General features: G+C 51.9%; 8 protein-coding genes across 8 annotated transcripts; 4 read left to right on the top strand and 4 right to left on the bottom strand.

The window, feature by feature from the left end:
- Positions 1-345: 345 nt before the first annotated feature.
- BDW47DRAFT_109095 (acyl-CoA oxidase) lies at positions 346-2852 on the bottom strand. The gene is made up of 4 exons (XM_024813386.1): positions 2231-2852; positions 1796-2169; positions 1093-1738; positions 346-1034 (listed from the first exon to the last, which is right to left on the bottom strand). Exons 1-4 carry the CDS (start codon positions 2588-2590, stop codon positions 354-356), a joined length of 2061 nt encoding a protein of 686 aa, XP_024670308.1. The 5' UTR covers positions 2591-2852; the 3' UTR covers positions 346-353.
- A 2503-nt stretch (positions 2853-5355) lies between these two features.
- BDW47DRAFT_109093 (uncharacterized protein) lies at positions 5356-6151 on the bottom strand. Its single transcript, XM_024813385.1, has 2 exons — positions 5836-6151; positions 5356-5760 (listed from the first exon to the last, which is right to left on the bottom strand). Exons 1-2 carry the CDS (start codon positions 5943-5945, stop codon positions 5622-5624), a joined length of 249 nt encoding a protein of 82 aa, XP_024670307.1. The 5' UTR covers positions 5946-6151; the 3' UTR covers positions 5356-5621.
- Positions 6152-6362: 211 nt separating this feature from the next.
- On the top strand, positions 6363-8094 carry BDW47DRAFT_132895 (glycoside hydrolase family 43 protein; the record flags this gene model as incomplete). Its single annotated transcript, XM_024817691.1, has 3 exons — positions 6363-6771; positions 6834-7290; positions 7343-8094. Exons 1-3 carry the CDS (start codon positions 6373-6375, stop codon positions 8092-8094), a joined length of 1608 nt encoding a protein of 535 aa, XP_024670306.1. The 5' UTR covers positions 6363-6372.
- A 1029-nt stretch (positions 8095-9123) lies between these two features.
- Positions 9124-11167, bottom strand: BDW47DRAFT_52722 (FAD-dependent oxidoreductase). Its single transcript, XM_024819241.1, has 3 exons — positions 10741-11167; positions 10651-10688; positions 9124-10592 (listed from the first exon to the last, which is right to left on the bottom strand). The coding sequence occupies exons 1-3, from the start codon at positions 10892-10894 to the stop codon at positions 9441-9443; spliced, it is 1344 nt and encodes a 447-aa protein (XP_024670305.1). The 5' UTR covers positions 10895-11167; the 3' UTR covers positions 9124-9440.
- A 1660-nt stretch (positions 11168-12827) lies between these two features.
- BDW47DRAFT_109089 (class I SAM-dependent methyltransferase) lies at positions 12828-14560 on the top strand. Its single transcript, XM_024813384.1, has 6 exons — positions 12828-13266; positions 13321-13425; positions 13483-13523; positions 13587-14027; positions 14077-14107; positions 14160-14560. Exons 1-6 carry the CDS (start codon positions 12997-12999, stop codon positions 14370-14372), a joined length of 1101 nt encoding a protein of 366 aa, XP_024670304.1. The 5' UTR covers positions 12828-12996; the 3' UTR covers positions 14373-14560.
- Positions 14561-16233: 1673 nt separating this feature from the next.
- Positions 16234-19258, top strand: BDW47DRAFT_109086 (putative sterol glucosyltransferase). The gene is made up of 6 exons (XM_024813383.1): positions 16234-16562; positions 16615-17302; positions 17356-17513; positions 17559-17922; positions 17969-18322; positions 18372-19258. The coding sequence occupies exons 1-6, from the start codon at positions 16475-16477 to the stop codon at positions 19192-19194; spliced, it is 2475 nt and encodes an 824-aa protein (XP_024670303.1). The 5' UTR covers positions 16234-16474; the 3' UTR covers positions 19195-19258.
- A 197-nt stretch (positions 19259-19455) lies between these two features.
- Positions 19456-20482, top strand: BDW47DRAFT_109085 (DUF3425 domain-containing protein). Its single transcript, XM_024813382.1, has 2 exons — positions 19456-19632; positions 19691-20482. Exons 1-2 carry the CDS (start codon positions 19515-19517, stop codon positions 20422-20424), a joined length of 852 nt encoding a protein of 283 aa, XP_024670302.1. The 5' UTR covers positions 19456-19514; the 3' UTR covers positions 20425-20482.
- Positions 20483-20620: 138 nt separating this feature from the next.
- Positions 20621-21716, bottom strand: BDW47DRAFT_109083 (pectate lyase). Its single transcript, XM_024813381.1, has 3 exons — positions 21235-21716; positions 21084-21163; positions 20621-21031 (listed from the first exon to the last, which is right to left on the bottom strand). Exons 1-3 carry the CDS (start codon positions 21575-21577, stop codon positions 20714-20716), a joined length of 741 nt encoding a protein of 246 aa, XP_024670301.1. The 5' UTR covers positions 21578-21716; the 3' UTR covers positions 20621-20713.

Raw genomic sequence — 21716 nt, 5'->3', positions numbered from 1 at the left:
AATCACGATCTGTCTATTCAAGATCTTTGGTATCTATTTATGATGTAGAACTCAGATCAAGCGAGAGATGTATAGTTTCATGATCTACCCGGCCATCTATGATACGAAACCCGATCTATGTCTATCAAAAGTCGATGACGTACGTCGAGCATATAATCAAGAATACAGATGAAGTAAGAGATAGTACATTTAATGATTGCCCAAAATGTAGATATGAATCCCGATCTATGTCTATTCCAAGATCTATGACGTCCATCGTATAATTACAAAGAAATGGGTGAAAAAAGAAATGAAAAAAAGAAAGGCTAAATCGACACGGACAAAACAAAAATGAAAAAAAAAAAAAAAAAAACTTAAAGCTTGCTGCTCTTCGGGCTGTTCTTCAGCACGTTCGCGTTCCACGGGTAAGGGTCGAACACGAGGTCGTTCACCGGGTTCTCCTGGCTAGCCCGGCGGAACAGGTCGGGGTAGACGTCGCCGTCGTACCGGCCCAGACTGCTGTCGAGCTGCCAATCGTCGAACTTCCACGAGTCGACCAGAGACACGGCGTGGGGGCGGATGTCGTCGAGAAGCTTCGACACGGCGGTAGTCTGCGCCAGCGAGATCTGCCGCGTCGTGACGGCACTCGAGGAGAAGAACTCGGCGGCCTCGCGCTCGAGCGTGTGCAGGGCGTACAGGCGGAACAGCTTGTGCAGGGTAGTGGTGGTCTCGGGGCCGAGCGCGGCGCTCAGTTGGGGCGAGTTGACAGCGTCGTAGAAGTTCTTCACCACCAGGTACTGCGAGTGAGCGGTCGACAGGCGCCAGAATTCGACAAGCAGCGAGTTCCACGAGCGCTTCTCGACGTCGCGGTGCTTGAGCGCCTCAAAGGTGAGGTGGGAAGCGCGCCAGGCGAAGGCATCGACAATATCCTTGTCCTGCTCCAGGACGTCGAACGAGGCACCCTTGTTGCGGCGGGACAGATAGTTCTTGAGGATACGGCAGGTGTCGTTGTTGGCGGCCTGGCCGGCAAGAACGGAACGAGCGGATTTGAGGAGCTACACAATCACAGTCAGCAAAAGATCAACGTGAGAACTAGAGGGGAAAGAAACATACGTAACGGGCCACCTGCTGGGTCAACATGTAGTTGTCACCCTCCCAGGTAAGGTTGGGGAGATAGTCGGCATACCAGTGGCCAACACCACTGTACTGCGAGTAACCGTGTCCACCCATGGCGCGACGGCACACCTCGAGACCCTCACCAGCAGTGGTACTGGCCAGCGCCTTGAGACCGCACGAAGTGGCGTGCAAGTCGGCCAGAAGCTCCGCACCGGCGCGCAGCTCATCAGGGCCGGCCTGGGCAGCGCCCGCCATGCGCTTCTGGTTTTCCTCGTACAGACCCATCATGCCGCGACCGGTGAAGTGCAGTGCATACATGGTGGCCAACAGCGGCAGCAGACGGATCTGGACCATCTTGTAGTTGAGGACCTGGTTCTCACCCACGCTGCCGGTGGCGTCGCGGTCCTGGAACTGCTTGCGGACGCTGCAGTAGCGCACCGCAATGGTGACACCGCGAGCCAGCACACTACCGGCCTGCAGGACAATGTTGGAGCGCACCCACACCATGGTGCCGTAGACGAGCGCGGGCAGGGCCGGGCGCATGTACTTGCCGGTGTCCTTGTCGATCCGGGAGAAACGGGCTAACATGTTGAAATGGGGGATCTTGACGTTGTTGAACAGGAGGAATCCGTTATCCATCGTGCTGCAAATCCCGTCAGTATGAATTGACCACCCACGCCACACTCCGCAAAGAACTTACTTGTATCCGAACTTCGGTCCGATATCACCCACGTAGACATTCTCCAACGGCTGGTGCGTCTCCATATCACGGATCTGCACGAGGAACGGGTGGGGACCATAGTTCTTGCCGTTGATGTACAGCTGCGCCATGACGACGGCGTGGTTTGCCGTGCGGCCCAGCGAGCCAATCCACCACTTGGACGCGGTCAAGCTCGGCGAGTGGATGGTGAAGGTCTTATCGTCCTGGTTCCACACCGCCCTCGTCTCCAGTCCACGCACGTTCGAACCGTGTCCCAGCTCCGTTTGGGCGTAGCAGCCGATGATCTCGTATTTCTCTGCGCGTTCGAGGAAGGCCTTCTTCTGTTCCGGGGTGGTTTGTTCCCGCAAGGTGACCTACCAAGCAATGGGTTAGCGGCACGTTCCCCCGCAGTTCGATTTCGTACTCATGGCTTACCAGGAACATAGAGGCGTGCAGGCCATACGGCGTGGGCTCACCCAGGATCTCGTTGGCGGCGTAAAAGTCATCGTAGCTCCAGTTGTGCTGTACGGAGAGCTGTTGGAGACGCTTGCCCTTGGCGAGGGCACGCTGGATGCGTTCGGTTCGGCCGAGGGTGTGGTTCTGCGACTTGTCGAAGATCTTGTCGTTCTTCATCAAGGCCAAGAGGCGGTCCTGCCGCTCCAGGGCCTCGCGGGTGTGTAGCAACTCGGCGAGCTTGTCGACATCGACGTTGGACTGGCTGCGCTCCTGGGTCAGCAGTTCAGAGCCGGGCTGGCCGGCCGGCTTTAGGGCCTTGACCCAATCGGGAGGAGACATCTTGGGGTATAGAGGAAGGGGAAGATCAAAAGGCGGGGAAGGAATAGGTAGGTGATCAAAGGGAGGAAAAATGAAGTCTCTCCATTCTTACTTATAAACGAGTCGGCCGAAAGGGAAATTGAGCGAACTCCACGGGGAATGATCAGGCCGAGGGTCATTGGCGCGCTAACCCATTGTGGCAATTACCGAGGCCCACGGGGTGGCTGCCTGAGTGCCTGGATCCGTTCACCAGGAGGATCAGAAAACAAAAACAGAGGAAAACCGGCAAAAAAGGAAATCAAAATTAGGTGGAAAGCAGAGGTTCTCTCCTCGGTCCAGCAGATCCTATCGGAAGCCCCGGTGCCGAGTCATCCAGGGATCTTCACTTTCTTGGCCCGAAACTGGCAATCCGCAGCCTATCCTCGCCTGTCATTGGCCGGCTGGGTTCCGACCCTGTTATCTGATCAAGATCGGCGGCCGCTCTCATTTACCGGTGATGACAACCACCACCAGCTCATTCGCCCCCTATCGGGTGCGATGGGAAAGGCTTGGATGGTGTGGGAAAAAGTCCAGATGGATAGTCTGGGGTTGTCTGGAGACGTCCCGATGTAATTATTACGTCTGTTCCTCCGGTGGATGAAGCCATTTTCTCTCGGATGGGAGGCGGGAGGCGGAATGCGGCAAGCGGCAGGCCGGGATGCGGCGTCGAATTTTCTTCCCCTGTTCCGCCCGCCTAGGCCGAGCTTGACTTTTTGAAGAGGCATGTTCACCACTCATCCCATGTACTTGGGATAGAAGCATGTTCTCCGCGTTGGTGTTCCTAGGAATAGTAATCATTCAATTAACGTACTTCCCTATGCCTAATCAGACATACGGCATTCACATGGGTGGTAGCCATATTCGAAAGACGGAGACTACATATCCACAATCACATGTGACGCCTCCGGCCCACCCACCGTACCCATCATTTCGCACGTCTTATGACTACGACAAATCCAAAATTCTTTGCCTGTCATTGCTCTATCCCAACTTTTCCCCATCCCCCTTTTCCCCGTATCTGTCTGGAATTACCCCCACCATGGTTGGGGCACGGTCTGTGGTGCTTGATTGAAGAATCAATCATGCAATCTAGAACCGCGATGCTTGTGATTGTCGAATTTTCAGATCCGGATTTCAGGTTATGTTTTCACGTGGGGTGAGCCGCGATAACGTCCCTTCGATTTCGGGGTGATGGCGGAACAAGGGAGGAATAGGAATCTCTTGCACTCCCAGCGCCTCCGGAATGGGGGTCGACATCGGCCCACTGCGGCACCCACGATCCCAAACCTGGAGCACCCCCGACATGGTCCCGGGGAACAACGCCCCCGCCGAAAATGGGTGGGCTCCAATGCCTGTGATGACATTAATACGCAGGAAAAATCTGACGCACAAGAAAAAACATCAGTATTGCTTGTGGATTTTTGGGCAAAAAGACGCCGCGCTGCTGTGAGCATCGTCAATTGTGGTTGATGGTGGAGTCGCTGTATCAAGGCTTACATCTTCCAATATGTTGACCAAATTTTTTTTCCATTTCATTTGCGATCCCAGAACCATCGGATGCGGGCTTCTACCATACCAGATTGTTTTCAAAACCCACCTCCCACCCAACACGGATTGGTAGTTTGGTGGCAGGATCTGTCGAGTTGCTAGCTTGCGTTTCCATTCCGAGCGCGATGATCCTCGTGGTCTTTGGTTTTGACGGGTCATCTCATGTCAAAGGTATCAGCGATGTACATCTCCTTTTACCTCTAATAAGACCAGTATACAACAGGCTCGCGGAAGCAAAAAGGAATCGACGACTGGCAGCTGGAAGGACACCATCGCATAGGTCATCAGGCAGATACAAGATAATAAACTTTTTCACGCGGCTTCAATCCATTCGTGCAGACAAGCGTCTTTCCCCGAGGCACTAGCAGATAGGTTGCAGACACTGCTTTTGTTGATACCCATATTGTCTCTTGTATGGCGGGCGAGATGTCATGCTCTCAGTGTCTACTCAAACTCCCGCAACCCTTTTGTTATCACTCGCATGTTCTCTAATGTAGGGTTATGTTCATGACAACATATTGATATTCAACTACATACTTTGGATGCGGTGTTTGATCCCAGTAATCAGAAACATCCCTTAATCAAACAACAAGAAATGAGTTGATACTAGACAATATGCATTCAATACCCCTCTCTATATAGGGTGTTGATAGACCATTCATCATGTAGAACAGACAGGCGTGCAGAGAATGCATCTATGGACTATGCATTTAGTTAGCCAAATCAGACAGTCCTGGTTCTCAGCTTTAGCACATTGAAAGAGACTCATACATAGAAGTGATCAAAACAAATACAACTATCCCATCCCTATCTTTAGTTTCTAATTTATTTTTGAGACGATCCTTGCGATATGTTCGCTATGATAAATCTACATTAACAACATTATAATCCCGCTTTCGTGTTGTGTGCGGAATGGGCCAGCCAACCGCGGAATATATATTGAGTATGGGATATACTGTTAGTTTTATTTCTTATGGCATTCCAAACTGCAGTATCTATTCAGTGAACATGACAAAGTGGATATTTACCTCTAGTGCTGTCAATAAATTATTTCATTCTTATGATCCGTCGTTGAGTGTAGGCGTTGATTAGCCATGTCTTATATTGATACAATGCTGCCTGAGTGAATACCGGAGAGCTACCAGCGAGAACTCTCTAGGTCACTGACCATCTAGGTATTGATAAAAAAGATCTTTGTTCCAGACGTTAGTATTGTAAATCAAATATATCTAATAGCATCTTAAAGCAGCTATAGCCCTACTCTCATATAAACATGACCAAATGGCGAACAAATTCATCAACAACCCTATCTCACCACAGAGTACCCAAAAGTCCTAACCCACCTGTCCCAACGTCGCGACAAACTGGAAAGTCCGAAAGAACATCATAAATGCTCCTCCCCTCCGCCACTCATCAACAACACCCTGTATCCACAGCCTAATAAACATCATCATGGATGACACCCTCAACCCAACCCAGATAAGCTCCTCCGTCTAACCGAGTAAGGTGTGTTATCTAAGTATGGTTTGCCTCCTGACGCCGGTGCACCCGCCTGGGGACCGGGTGCCGCGAAAGGGCCTTTTTGTGGTGATCGGTGGAGAACGCTGAGGTGACCCTTAGCCATCGATTTCATCTCGTATATGGATGTACGTTCACCGGTGCAGTCGAGCCTGGCTTACCTATAAGGTCGCTGAGTTGGCGACGTGCTCTGGCCGTGATGTTGGTTCGCTGTGATGATGAGTAAAAGCGCGAGGGTGTTTACTGAGACTGCGAAGGAACTTGATCCCATGATGTGTGGCTGTATGTGTCTGTGCGGGGTTTCAATGGATGGGGAACTAAGAGGGGTGGGGCTTGGTTTCTGCCTCTCGTTCAGCCGCCTCGTCCTGCGTGGTGGCTGTGCGTGGGTTGGCAATATGCTATTTAGGCGATGTCTGATTGTTTGTGTTTATTGAGTATGTAATGTATAGGTCGGGGAGATGAGATGGAGGATGTGAGGTTGGTGGAGTCATCGATGATCGCTTTGATACTGGATACTACTACTGAGGTAGTGGTGAACCCCCGCTTATGTACCTGCTAGCACGCTGTATATTTTCCACCAATCAGACCCTACATACTGTATATATACCGCTTGCACGTTCATATAAACAGTCTCCAATATGTCCACCGAACCGCACTCTATGTACTTAACTTGATTCTGTAAATAAGAAGGCAATAAGATGTACACAAACCCCATCCTCCCCGGCTTCAACCCCGACCCCTCAATCGTCCGTGTCAACGAGGACTTCTTCCTCGTCAGCTCCTCCTTCGAATACTTCCCCGGGGCGCCAATCTACCACAGCATCGATCTCATACAATGGACGCTGATCGGCCACGCCCTAACCCGGCCTAGCCAGCTGCAGATCCACACCCCGGAGCCTGGGGGCGGCATCTGGGCTACCACGCTGCGGTACCATCAGGGCACGTTCTACATCACGGCTGCCAAGTTCGATCGGTATCGTCCACAAGACGACGATCGGGTCTGGCCCAGGGGCTTTTATGTATCGACGACCGATATCTGGGACTCGGCGTCGTGGTCGGATCCAGTGTTTTTTGATCAGGTGGGGTTTGATCAGGATGTATGTACTATAACCCTGTCTGCTGGGCTACACATTGACTGGGCTGTGATTGAAATATGTAGCTCTTCTGGGACGATGACGGCACTGTCTACCTCTCGTCCACCTACCGCAAGTTAACACGCACCCCCGGCGCAAATCTCAAAGACTTCGCCATACACATCTCCACCGTCGACCTAGCCACCGGCCGCTCGACGTCCGAGCCGAAGCTAATCCGCGAATCCGCCTCCGGCGTAGCCGAGGGATCACATATATTCAAGCGGGGAGAATACTACTACCTCTTCACGGCGGAGGGTGGGACAGAAAGCGGCCACTGCGAATGGGTTAGTCGCAGTGAGTCTTCGCCGTTTGGGCCGTGGGAGGTCGGGCCGGACAACCCGCTCTGGCGGAATGGGGTGACCGATGAGGTTCAGAATACGGGACATGCGGATATGGTTGAGGATGCGCAGGGACGGTGGTGGGCTGTTTTGCTGGGGGTACGTCCTGTCCGGAGGGACGATTGTTGGGAGGAATCTGTGTTGGGTGAGTCGACTGCGTTCCCGACTTATCCTCCCGCCAAATTAATAGAGAAAAGGCCGCGAAACATTCCTCATCCCCGTCGAATGGTCCAACGACTGGCCTATCTTCAACGGGGGCCAAAAGATTTCCCTCACCATCACCACACCCCATCTCATCCAATCCAACCCCCCACCCCCACCCACCTGGCGCGACAACTTCGACACATCCACCCTCCAAATAGGCTGGTACAAAAAGAACACGCCCGTCCGTACAGCAGAGTACTCTCTCACCGAGAGAAAAAGCCACCTCCGCCTCCACGGCGGGCCATATGACCTCTCCGTGCCCGCTAGCCCAACCCTCTTCCTCCGCAAACAGACCCACCGCGTCTGTACCTGGACGACGAGCCTTTCCTTCCACCCTACCTCTCCCGCCACCGAAGCAGGCACCGTCCTCTGGTGGAACTATCTCACTTATAGTAGCGTGGGAATCCGCCGTGCTGCTGACGGGCGGTGCATTGTGCGGTTCCGCCCTGCTGATGGCAAGCATATCGACCGCGCCTTGGAGGAAGCTAGCAAAGGAGAAGGGTATGTTCAACTTGTCATCGAATGCGGCGACCACTATCGCTTCGGGTTCCGAGAAGAGAGTCCCGACTCAGATCTAGACCTCGAAGCCCCGATTAAATGGATCGGCGAGGTCTCGAACACCGCCATGACTGTCTCTCCTCCTGTTGGGATGGCCTTCACGGGCATGATGCTCGGGCTGTACGCTTTCGGCGAGAGACAGCCTTGTTTGGTTCCTGCAGACTTTGCGTATGCGGAGATGCGATGATCTAGACTTGTTGATGGTCGGTTGATGGCTGATTGAAGGGAGATGTGTCGAATTGGGGTTGCCGAGTAGATTGCATGTTTTGGAAACTAAGGGCCGTACCTAGGTAGGTATGGATGTAACGAGGTTGTTGGACGGGTCTAATTCCTGCTGCCGTGAAAAAAAAAAAAAAAAAAAAAAAGAAGAAGCGCATCTGTTACTACTTTCTTGTTATAGTATACTGCCTTATTAGCCTAGGTCTAGGTAGACACAGCCTAACAGTATAACCAACTGCGTGGGACAGCCGATCACTCGGTAATTTACCTCATCACAGTACTTTAGTACCAAACATGCGTTATGCTACATTCCAACTATACTAAACTTGATAATTGACAATGGCATGCTGCATCTGCCACTAGTTACCAATCTGTATTTACTGCCTTGCATAAACATGCAACAGAGTGAAGAATACCATACACACTAGGGTATCTACCGATTCACTTCTTCAGTCACGAGTAAAACTACCAGGGAAGTGAGTAGTGCTACCCCTGCATCAACCCCAAACGGGCTTCCTTCGAGGTAGTCATGGCTTTGAGAGTAAAAGGTAGCACACAACATTCGAATCCAATCTTCGAGACAAGCCACACAGCAGCCAACCGAGCCAACCGAGAAACCAACCATCCAACCAGCCAAATTACTAATTCTAAGACAAACAGTTCTGGTTTCGGCGAGATGCTGCACATTTATTATTTACTCGTGAATAAATAGAGAGATTACATAGAAATGAAGATAAGAGAAGAAGGGGAGAAAAGAAGAAAGAAATATCCACCATCGAGACCTCCGTAACAGCTAGACCGTGAATAGCGTGGCCATGTGATGATCAAGTTACGGATTTGGACTTTTCCCTGTGGTTGACGACGCCAACGGGCCACACTCTACTTTGGGTCCTCCATGGGGGATTTCTCAAGGTCGGTCTCGGGGGGGTTACCTCCGACTATTTAATTATAGAAGGAATATTACAGAAGATAGATGGTAAACTAGAAGTGTATGTATGTTTGAATTGCTATCTTGAATGCACAATCATAAAGGTGGATCCACCATGTCTAACCCAGGGTCATCGGCTGAAATGATGTATGTGCAGAGTTAACACGTATGTGTGCAATATGCAGGTAGAATGCGCGAGTATCGGCGTAGTAAAAACAAAGAGAAAGAAAAAAAGATTTCAGTGCTGGAGTCACGCCTCGACTGGGTATTTATGTGCAAGAACAAGAGAATGGAAATCAGAGACTAATATGAAAAACCCCGCCCATAAATCGGATGACGAGCCGTATGTACGAGGGGTATGCAGTGTCCAAGTAGACTCGGTTACTTTAAGTCGAGGGGTCGACGGATCGCTTGGTTACTCCCGCCGTGAGCACAGGCGACTGAAGCACCTTCTGCCAGTCGTGGACCATCTCGGTGTTGACCGTCGAGAGAGAGACCTCCCCGCCGGCACGCGCGATCATTTCGTCCTCGTACATGGTGATGGCGTCTGTGGGAGTGCTCTTCCCCGTCAGAAGCTGGTGGGTGGCCTCGACGAGTTTGGCAGCATCGGTGATGGAGTGGTTCAGGCCCTGACCGCGTTGGTAGGTCATGGCGTGCGCGGCGTCGCCGGCCAGCGTCACCCGCCCCCCGTGGTTATCCCAGCGGTGGCCTGAGACGCACGGGTTAAATTCCGTCAGGCCCATGTACCAGACCTGTTGGTCGTCCGGTACCCATTCGAACGCGCTTCGCCACGGGTTCGTGAAGCATTTGGAGAACTCCTTGACCTGCTGCAGTCGCTGCGCATTGTTCCAGCCGGCCGTGGCTTCTTGCTCCTCTAACGTGCTCTGCCAGGAGATGTAGAAGAAAAACGTCCACGTCTCGGGTTTGTCCGGGTCCTCGACGTCGTGCATGCCAAAGAACGCGAAGTGTCCGGCGGGGTGGATGCCGGCCAGATACATGGGGTGAAAACCGCGAAGGAATAGGGCCTGCTCGGCGGTAAAGCGAGCTTGCACAAAGGTCGCGCAGTACGGGAGCTGGCGGATGCGCCCGGAGTTGGGGCCCAGTAGCTCCTGTCGCACCGTCGATCGGGCGCCATCCGTGCCAACCACGAGCGAGGCGGTGATGGAGGTATTATCGTCGAACAGTGCGGTGGCCAGCTTCCCGTCGTCCGAGAATGTGAGGGTCCGCAGTCTCTTCCCATATTGAATGTCCAATCCCTGGGCCAGGAGCCCCCGCAGTTTGCGTCGTCGAAGGCGATAGAAGGACTGGACGGGGATTGCGGCCATGCATTCTCCGGTCTGGGCGTTGAGGAATTTGAGAGAATCATAGTCGGGGGGAGGCTCACTGGGGTCGACTTGCGCGGACTGGATGTGGGACCACATTTCGTCTGTCATAAGGCTTCTCAATGGTTCCACGCCCCAGTGGAGGCCCATGTTCCAATCTCGCGGCTGCGCATCAAAGCTGTCATGTTTTTCCACCACGACGCACGAAATTCCCGACTAGGTAGGTCTTCAGGTGAGCGGAATCCATCACAGGCCAGAAAAAAGGTCGACCCACCTGTTTGAGCCCTTGGGCCAAAGCAAGACCCGTCGAACCTAAACCATTAGTACTGATCGAGTGTATGATGGTTTTATGAATGATCCTTACCAGCACCGACCACCAGGACCGAGGTAGCGGGAGTCTTGGGCTCGGCCGTGGGAGAGGCCACACGAGATTTACTCTGGGGATCCGGGGATTGTTTTGTTTGCTGCTCCTGTGGCTTTCCAGCGACCAACGACCAGAGCCGTCGCATACGGCCCATAGCGAGAATGAGAGGTAGATGTCCAAAGGTGTGGCCAGGAAGAAGAGACAAGAGGGAGGCACAAGGTAGCAACGGAGCAGGGACCGCGCTGTAAGACTACTCGATCGGAACGCGTAAAAAACAATGGGATTAACAATGCTGGTTATTCCATAATGCCAAGTACTAGGCCGATTGCTCTAAACTAGACCAATAACGTGAAAGATTAGAGGGAATAGTAGTTAATGGAAAGGAAGATGACTGAAACAGAGGGCACAAGGTGGACTTGGATCGAAGCCAAACAAAGCCAAGTGAATGCAGGATAAGTTTTAAGGAAGAGAAACATACCTGTACTAATGATAGACTCGGGGAAGGAATGGGAAATGATCCAAGCGAACCTCTGGCCGCAAGACACTTTACATTCATCGCACCGTCGGTTTTAGACCGAGTCCAAGCCCACCAGACAATGAGACCCGGTTTTCCGGTGGAGCTCTAGGAACAGACCATCCTCAGGCCATGGCTCCGGGTTGACAGTACAGCTGGCCAGTCCGATGGGTTTCACCTTGCATGGTTATTGTGACGAGGGTCAATTACTAATTTTATCAAGTACTGGTTACCTCCTGGATGGTACATTGCTAGATAGGTCGGCACCTACATGATACATCCTCTCTCCATCATCATTACAACGGTCTTTCGTTTGATGTGGAGATGGATCATTGGTCTTCAATCCAGACTGAGGGGCCAATCGCTAATGAGGATCCGCTCTCTCCACCTTGCCGTTTCAAGAGCCACGACCCCACCACCGTTGTCTTCTCCATCTGTCGGGACATACTTGCATATATCCAAGGGACCATTGTGGCGTGTGTGGTGGTGCCAAGGACAACATCTCGCCTTGACCAAATGAGTTTGGTTGTCTTAGTGAGTCGATTCTACATATCGTTACTCACCGGAGCTGGTACTTGCCATAATAGCAACTATATATGGAAGCACGCTACAACATTTCGCCTGCACTGATGGTTGACTGCACATGTAAATTTATTAGAGATACCCGACTTTATCGGTATGTACCCAGTCATGTATGATGCTAGAATACTTTCTGTTTGTTAGGACTGCAACGAGTAAAGAGTTCATTATAATTCCGGTGTACTTTAATGACGGCTCTGGCCGACACCTGTCATGTGATCTTCCGGGGGTAATTCGTACGGTAGGCTTATGTAGACACATTGGTGGGTTCTTGTTTTTCGAAGCCTGGAGAATTATGCGAGTCAAGAAGACTTGTCATAATCTAGACCAATGAATATACATAAGTATCCTTATTACATCCCTCACAGTGTAGATTCAATCTCCCTTGATTGCTAGAAATAAGGTTGGAATATGGCATCTCCTATGGATACTATCGTACTCCACTATGGTACGAAACTGAACCACTCGCTTGAGTTATGTGGAACCCGTTCCGGTCTGGATTTAACTTTATCTCCTACCATCATACAGTCCTACTCCACAAGGGGGTTTATGTCAGCGTGCATGGACTAGAATTTTCAAGGGAAATGGTTGGTTTCGCTTGATTGCAGTTGAAGATACAAGAGAAACGGAGTAATAAAACATGTAAAACACATGAGTACAGAGTGCTCGGTATTTCCAGACTAGTTATGCAAGCCATCAGGACTATTGATCTGGCGGTCGTCGCTTATCCACTCTTTTCCCCGGTCCCGGTCGGTCTTCATCACGAATCTCCGATCGCAGATCTACTCGTTTTGTCTTGATCTTTCTGGATGGGAATAGCTCTGTAAATTTGGGATTCTTTGATCGGAGGTTCAACTCCGTTTTTCAAGATAGAATGCCTCCCTGCCATTTTCCCCCTCTGATCAGGATTAATTGTATTGTGCTAGTCATCAAATTTCCCCGTTCATCACTGAGTATAAGGTTACTTACTACCTGACCTAACCTACTCCGTACCCCCCAGGTCAATTTTCGTTTGCTGGTTCCTCCCACCCGTTTTATCCTACCCGTGCATCTCCGCTGTTCGGTCGCGCCGTTCTTTGCTCCCTGGTCTTATCCACTGCATGAGCTCGTGCGCCCCCCACCCCCTTCCCGTTTCCAGTTAACCCAGGATCGACAACCTTGCCATGGTCACCTCTGCTTGTGACGAAGAAGACTCTTCCTTCTCTGACACCGCCAGTGCGGCTTCCACCACCACAACCACTCCACAACAACGCGAATCAATCATCCAGAATATGCTCACCTATTATCCGACCGATGATGATGGGGATGGGGATTCGGCGTATGGGGAGGACTCGCTGATTGGAGATGATACCATGACCTTGGATTCCTACATTACCGACTATCGATACGAATTCGGTCGTCGCTACCACTCCTATCACGATGGTGCCTACTGGGTAGGCCGGTGCTGCTGAGATGGATCGATTCCTGGCTAACCTCCCCGGCTCCAGGGTCCCAACGATGAAATCGCAAACGAACAGCAAGACATGGCTCACCACATGTATTACATCACCTTAGACGGAAAGCTCCATCTCGCACCGATTTGCGAACCCCAGGTATCATCCTTCCCCTGTCGCCGGTCGACTGGAGCTCGTCTAAGCGAACGACCGCAGGAAATCCTCGATGTGGGCACGGGAACGGGGATTTGGGCCATGTCAGTTGGCGAACCTCCCTTATCGATCTCATCTCTCGACCAATTTATTAACCAAGTCTCCAGCGATATGGCCGACGAGTATCCGAGCGCCAAAGTCACCGGTGTCGACCTCTCGCCCATCCAACCCGCGTTTATCCCGCCGAACTGCGTCTTCGAGATCGACGACGTCACCCTCCCCTGGACCTACCCCAGCAATCAATTCGACTTTATCCATGTCCGTGAACTGTTCGGTTGCATCCCCGACTGGGACGAATTCTTCCAACAATGCTGGCGGTGCCTCAAACCCGGGGGTTACATCGAGGTGGTGGAGCATTCGGTCGAACCGATCTCCGACGATGGCACCGTTGGTCCCGACCATTTTTACAATCTATGGGGTCAGACGGTGGTCGAGTCGGGAACGCGATTCGGCAAGAGCTTTACAATCTGGCAGGAGAGCGCGTCGCGTCTCGAGCAGGCAGGCTTCATCGATGTGGTGGAGACGACCTACAAATGGCCGATGAACGGGTATCTTAGCCTTTCTGTCGCTTTCTCGGAGCTTTACTAATTTGGATAGCTGGAGTACCGATCGGAAAATGCATGAACTAGTAAGTTGCCGTGCTTATCTGGTTATTAGGATTAGGCTCCTAATCTATACAGGGCCGATGGAACCAGCTCCGACTACACGGCGGCATCGAAGGATACATGCTCCGTCTCCTCACAACCGCCCTAAACTGGTCCTACGAGCGATCGCAAATGTTCCTCGCGCAGATGCGAGCCTCGCTCCGAGACTATCGCACCCACGCCTACCTCCCAGGCACAGTCGTATACGCACGAAAACCGGAAGAATTTCCATCACATCGTGCTTTTTGAACTGAGTGGAGTACAGGAAGTTTATCAGGGATGGTCATTGGTTGGTTCTATAGGGTTTGCGGTTGTAATTTTTTTTATATTTCTTTTTGGTCGAGCTTTATACCCTTGTTGATATTGGTTAACTAATTATATATTCAAGCATAAATGTGACGAGGTGCTTATCACTTTATTCATCCACTTCACTTGGATAGTCTAATTCCTACACCTCTTCGTAGAATTCTACCCCGAAGGATCATCCCCGTGATCAGATAGATACCTAGATAATAAACACACCTCGGCATTATTCAACAAGTCGGAAGATTGAACGAATGTGACGCGGCAGAAACTCTATTCAGTCCGAAATTCTGATTTCGAGCTTTGACACGCCATCTCACCTGCAATAGGGAATCTCAAGCGATGATCCACTTAACGTGCAGAACACTTAGACATAGCTCTTGACCGGATAATCCACTGAAAATGTCATCCGATCCAGCTGGCGCGGATGAGATCAGATGGTCTTTGGTATGTGTAGCGGGAGGATTACACGGGCCCTATGAGTGATTCTACCATGGGTTGAGACCCTCCTCCGCAGTGTATGTTGGATGGATATCTCAAGGATCGCGGACGCATCATCATATACATTCACCACGCAGCACAATCCCTCTAGGAAAAATAGCTAGATACTCCCCGTATGAATCACCCAAACCACGCATGTAAATTCCCACGCTTGAACCCTCCAACACATCATACGCCGACTCTCTCTCTTTACCAAACATCAAATGATAAATCAAAAGCTACTATTTAGTAAAACAGCAACAGTACAACCTCGGACCCTCTCAACGGCCCGCCGTGGAACGAACCAACTTAACCCCGTTCCATGTCCAATTCTCCGCCCCCTCACTCAACTTCCTTACTTGCTATTCCTCGGAGGATAAAACCTGGCCGGTCGTATTTCTCAACTGACTTTGCTTTCCGGTTTCCACGGGTAGCAGTAGCACACACAGATAGGACGTTTGAGCGCGCGTGACACTTATGATTCGGTTATCCACGGTAGAATCATCTCTTGTGTAACTTAAGTATTCTGCTGTCTATCTATCTGTCTGCCTATCCATCTATCTATTTGCAGACAGGTTACCTATCCGCAGACCGGAATGTCACGTCCGTTATGCAATGAAATGCATTGTGCCACCCCACTCTGAGATGCATATAAGTCACGTGTAGTCACATGATACACAGACCGCGCTAGTGAAACCTCGCTGCGGCCAAATCCCCCAAATCCCACCAAAAACAGGCTGGCCAGTTTCCCAAGTGGTCGAATCGAAAGTGATCGTTTTTGGGTTGTAGCACAACATATCTTGGATTTGGAGTTTGAGGGCTTCGTTTTATTCGTCTTAATTAGCTAATTGTAACGGTACCTTTCTTTTTATGCGATTTTGTGTATTTGGGCCAATTCTAAGGGCGAAAGGTGGTCGAGATGGAGGAGGCCAGGGGCGGTCGGTTGGGCGGTGGGATAGTGTCGGCATCCATTTACAGTCACGTGACTGTCGGGATTTTGGGAAAGAAAAAAGAGTGTCTTGCAATTTTGAAATGGTCTTGCACTTGATGCTTAACAAGGTCTAGAAGTAATAGGCAGTATAGCTGAACTGGAAGGATAGTCCTCAATAGCCATTCCGAGTATACGGTATACCAAACTTACTGAGATCGTACCTGTACGGAGGTTTGTTGGACTTGAACTTCCACCCAATAGTATGACGTCATTGGTGGATGTCAGCCTGTTCCTATCGAGGGCTCAGGTTGTCAGAATAACAACCTGGTTAATACCCCCTATCACACATTCTGTGAGTTCAAGGTCATAGAATAGTATTTAACAACACCATACCAATTCAGAGACCATCTGCCAGGCGCTTTAAGCTTAAACCGGGGTCGAAACCCCACTTGGACTCCAAATTAGTCAGGGCAATCTCCCCGCATCCATACCCAATCGCCTGTCTCCTGCTTCAATCCTGAATAAGACTGGAAACCTACACTGCCCCTTCCATGGTTAGTCCAAACTACGAACACACCTACGTCCCATGAAGTGTATATAAATTCTTCACCCGGAAATCCATCCCACCGAGGCCACAATGTCGGCGTCTAAACGCTCTGCGTCGGTCGACCTGGCCGGTCCACCGCATTTCGCCTCGACCGACTCAGACGCGGCCACCGTGACAGGTAGGACGGGCCCAGTCCTTCTAATCCCCTCGGACCAAGCTAACAGAGACAGACGATGGTCGAGTCAATGTAAACCTGGACTCCAGCGCAGGCAAAGCAGCGCTTAAACGCGCCCTCTCTCTCCTACCCGCTACCAGCGAGGAGCCACCGTCCCCGCCTCCAGACTACACGCAATCCACTCCCTTCGACATCAAACTAAATATCATCGTCCAAGTCGTCGGAAGCCGCGGCGACGTGCAGCCCTTCGTCGCGCTCGGAAACGAGCTCCAGAAACACGGCCACAGAGTCCGAATAGCCACGCACAACACCTTTGATTCGTTTGTCCGCGGCGCCGGGTTAGAGTTCTATCCTATCGGCGGAGACCCCGCGGAGTTGATGGCCTACATGGTCAAGAACCCGGGGCTGATACCCAGCGTGGAGAGCCTGCAGGAGGGAGACATCAAGAAGAAGCGGGTTATGGTCGGTGAGATGCTGGACGGCTGCTGGCGGTCGTGCATCGAGGATGACCTTGTGTCTGGGATGCCGTTTGTGGCGGACGCGATTATTGCGAATCCGCCGAGTTTTGCGCATATACACTGTGCGGAGGCGCTGGCGATTCCGTTGCATTTGATGTTTACGATGCCGTGGAGTCCGACTACGGCTTATCCGCATCCGTTGGCGAATTTGAGGTATTCGGGGAAGAATCAGAAGTTCGCGAATTCGGTGTCTTATGGAGTTGTGGAGTGGTTGACTTGGCAGGGGTACGTTCTCAACTTTTCTCTATGTGTGAGATGATCCTGGCTAACTGTTGTAGGCTGGGTGATGTGATTAACAGCTGGAGATCGACGATCGATCTCGAACCGGTGCCCACGAATGAAGGGGCCACTATGGCGCAGACGCTCAAGATTCCGTTCACGTATTGCTGGTCGCCGGCTTTATTGCCCAAGCCTATAGATTGGCCTGCATATATCGGTATGCTCCCACATGACGCGTGGCTTGAGAAATGCTAATTGTCAGATGTGTGTGGCTTCTTCTTCCGTGATCCGCCCAGCTACTCCCCTACCCCTGAGCTGGCAGCCTTTCTTCAAAATGGCCCCCCTCCGATATATGTCGGGTTTGGAAGCATCGTCCTCGATGATAGTGTCGAAATGACGGCTATTCTTGAAGAAGCCGTCAAACTCACTGGTGTCCGGGCCATCATTTCTCGGGGGTGGAGTCAACTCGGTGGGGAGTCTTCTTCGAACATTCTCTATCTCGGCGACTGCCCTCACGACTGGCTATTTGAGCGTGTTTCTTGTGTCATTCATCACGGGGGTGCTGGCACCACCGCATGCGGTCTTCGCTACGGCAAGCCCACTACTGTAGTCCCGTTCTTTGGAGAGTAAGTCGACCCAGATCTGGCAAATGTCCCCCCCTAACAGTCCCAGTCAACCATTCTGGGGCAAGATTGTGGCCGCCTCGGGTGCCGGGCCCGACCCCATCCCACATCGCTCTTTGACAGCCGAGAAACTTGCAAATGCAATTCGCTTTTGTCTAAACCCAAGCACGCTCGACGCAGCCGAGAATCTAGCCATAAAAATGCTGGAAGAGACAGGTGTCGCAAAGGCAGTGGAATGTTTTCATCGCAATCTTCCGCGAGATAAGATGAGGTGTGCCGTTTTGCCAGATCGGCCGGCGGCATGGGTGTACAAAAAGAACAAAGGGAAGCCCATCTATCTGTCCAAAATGGCTGCGCAGGTTATCCTTGACCATATGCGGGTTGACAAAGAGGATCTGAAGCGGTATGTCTTGTTCTGATTTCCGCTGGTTCGAACTGACACTGGTATCCAGACACGAGATCAACCCAATCGTGCTCCAAAACCGGCGATTCGATCCCATCTCCGGTACGACATCCGCTGCCTTCGAAACCGGAGCGGGCCTCGCAAAGGCCACGAGCAATATGCTGTGGAAACCATACCAGGAGATCCAGCGCGGGCGAACCAGCAGCCCACAGCCCAGCGTTACCCGATCGCTCAGCACACCATCCCTATCCCAGACGGAACCAGAGAACCCTGTTCCCGAGAAATCGTCCACCGCACCACCCAGACTGAGCACCTCTCCCACCAGGATCGACTGGATGACAGCGGCGACCGCAGCCGCCACATCCGCCAAAGGTGTCGGCCAATTCATCGGCAAATACTACAAAGGCATGGCGGTGGACATCCCGCTCGCCACGACGGAAGGTCTCCGCGCTATCCCCCGGCTCTACGGCGAGGAAGTTCCCGAATACGTCGTCCGCGACTGGAAGTCCGGCGCTGCCGCGGGAGGGAAGAATTTTATCCATGGGATGCGCGGCGGGTTGACGGATATGCTGACACAGTCGTACCAGGGTGGAAAGGACAAAGGGCCCCTCGGAGTGGGCAAGGGGTTCCTCAAGGGCACGGTGGGCCTCGCGACGAAGGTGCCGTCTGCTGCGTTGGGCCTCGTTGCTTACCCTGGCCAGGGTATCTGCAAGAGCTTACATCATACTATACGGTTCCAGACGAGGAGGGAGATTACCGCTGCGCGGTACAGAGAGGGGGTGTTTCTTCTTCGAGTGGAGGGCGGTTCGTTGGATGAGGGGGATGTTGTTGATCTGTTTGAGGTTTTGAGGAGTAGTGCGGGTGATTTTTGAGCGACATCGTCTGGTACTGATGTTGCATGCTGAGTATATAGTATATATAAATGCAGGACATAGTTTAGAGCAAATCAAATGATCACAGCGTTATATCTGTACCGACATGAGTTCAAAGACCGGAAGTGTCGGAAGATTGTGGACTTGACAATATTTTCATCGATATAGATGCCCCACAGTGTTTAACTCCGCGGACCTCCCTAACTCCGGCCCATCATCTCCCCGCAACGTCAGCTAACATCTTTCTTGACTTACTTCCACCTCACTAGTCGCATCTGGTTCTCTACCACTGCATCGCCTATCCAATTGCCCATTACATCATGGACCATGATATCCCTACTATAGTCTCCACCCACAAGCCAGCCGATGACTGGTCGGGACTGAGCGATCCGCAAGAGAGGCGCAGGAGACAAAACCGGCTGAACCAGCGCGCACATCGTAAGTTCATGGTTCTCTAGAGCATTTTATTTGTCTAAACTAACCAAGACTAAACCAGGAAAACGTAAACAAGCACAAGCAGACCCCACAGACACAGACACAGAAAACATATCCAGACCAGCCACCAAAAAACCTTTCCCCACCACCAACGCCCTCTCCCAAGTCCAACCCATCACCAACCCCAAACGCATCGCCTGCCCCCACCCCGACACCCTCGCCATCCTCCTCGCCCGCTTCAGTCGCACCACCTTCGACATCCCCCCACTCACCTCGCCCACAACGGACACCAACCTCCTAACCCTCAGCAAAGCCAACGTCTTCCGCGCCTTCGCCCACATCATCACCCTCCTCGGCATGACCCCCCACAACGACTGGATGCACGACGACGCCCTCTCCCCCTTCAGCACACAAGGCCCCACCGGCGTCGACGCCTCCTCCCTCCCGCCCAGCCTGCGCCCCACCCCCGTCCAGCGCGAGTGCCCCCACCACCCATGGCTGGACTTCTTCCCGTTCCCGCGCATGCGCGACAACCTCATCCGCGCAGGCGACGGCTTCGACGACGAGCAGCTGTGCGTGGATATCATGGGGTTTTGGGACACTAATTCTGCGGCGTCTGTCGAGGGGTGTAATTTGCTCGTTTGGGGGGAGCCGGCTGATCCGAGGAGTTGGGAGTTGACGGAGGCGTTTATCAAGAAGTGGCCGTGGGTGGTGAGGGGGAGTCCGGAGCTTATGGAGTCGACGAATTATTGGAGGAGGAGGAGGGGGGAGAAGTTGATTTTTAGGTATCTTTAACTCTATTTTTTTGACTTGTTTTTGGGTTTGGGATGGGTGAGCGTATAGTACTGCATGTGCATTGGACTATGTATAAAATGTGATAGCATAATGTGACAATTTCAATGATATTATGGTGAGAATTGAAGAAGTACAATAGAGCGTAAGAGATATAGAAGGCAATCAGCCTCTTCCAAACTTACCCTCAAGAAAGCAAATTCAACACAAGATACATACATCCCCCATCCACATATACAAACGCAGCCACTAGCTACTAACTAGCCACTACACGCCAACCCAAAAAGGTTGACTAACACTCCGCCAACGGCTCAGTATACTTACAGCTCTCACTCGGCCCCTTGGAAATCTCATCCGGCTCCGACCCATCCTCCTTGCCCTCATACGAGATGCAGATATCCTTAACGTCGGTAGCGCACGTGTCGGTGATGGTGGCCACGTCGCCGAAGTTCTGGTTGACGCCGACCATGGACTTGCCGTCGACGGCGATGACGTTGGAGATGGTCACGGTGCGCTGGTACATCTCGTCGCAGTTGCCGCAGGAGCGATAGAGCTTGCCGAAGTTGTAGACGGTGAAGCCGTCGATGGTGACGTCGCCGCCGATGTTGTGCTTGGGCCCGGTTTAGCGGTGTTTATAATGTAGAAAGGGGGGAGGTGCTCACCTGGATCACCTTGTCCTCTGCGCCTTGGGCTCCTCCGCCGGAGATCTTGAAGGTGCTTCCGCCTTTGAGGGAGAGGGCGTCTAACACATATGTTAGTTATCAACCATCCAATTGGTAGACAAAAGGTGAAATAAACAAGGTAGATACTTACCCTCACAAACAGCCTCCCACCAAACATTCTCAACAGTGCAAGACCCCTTACAGTAAACACCTTCAGACTGATCAGGTCCAATAATAGCGTTCTTAAGGGTGCCTCCCTCCTGGATGATAAAGACAGTGTCGTCTTCTCCGCCCTCAGACTGGCCCGAGCACTCAACGCCACGGCCAAAGGTCTGCATGCCGCCATCGTAGACCTCGCCTTCGGCGATCTCGAACGGCTCGTCGAAGGTCTTGGAGCCCTTGGACTCCGGGAGCGGGAAGGTGTAGCGCTTGTTGAGGGTTGAGGCTAGGGTGGTGGAGGCCAGGAGGGCCAGGAGGGTGGTTTGGGGGAGCATTGTGGAAAGATATGTAGTTTAACGAGGTGTAAGCTTCAGATTTTAGAGACTTGACTGAATGTTGAAGATGTATCGTCGTCGGTTGATCCCATTTATATATACTGATAGTTGAAGACATCCGACGTATATCCGACTCCTG

This window comes from Aspergillus candidus, assembly GCF_002847045.1.
Source record: "Aspergillus candidus strain CBS 102.13 unplaced genomic scaffold BDW47scaffold_37, whole genome shotgun sequence".
NCBI lineage: Eukaryota > Fungi > Ascomycota > Eurotiomycetes > Eurotiales > Aspergillaceae > Aspergillus > Aspergillus candidus.
This window is presented reverse-complemented; position numbering and strand designations above follow the sequence as displayed.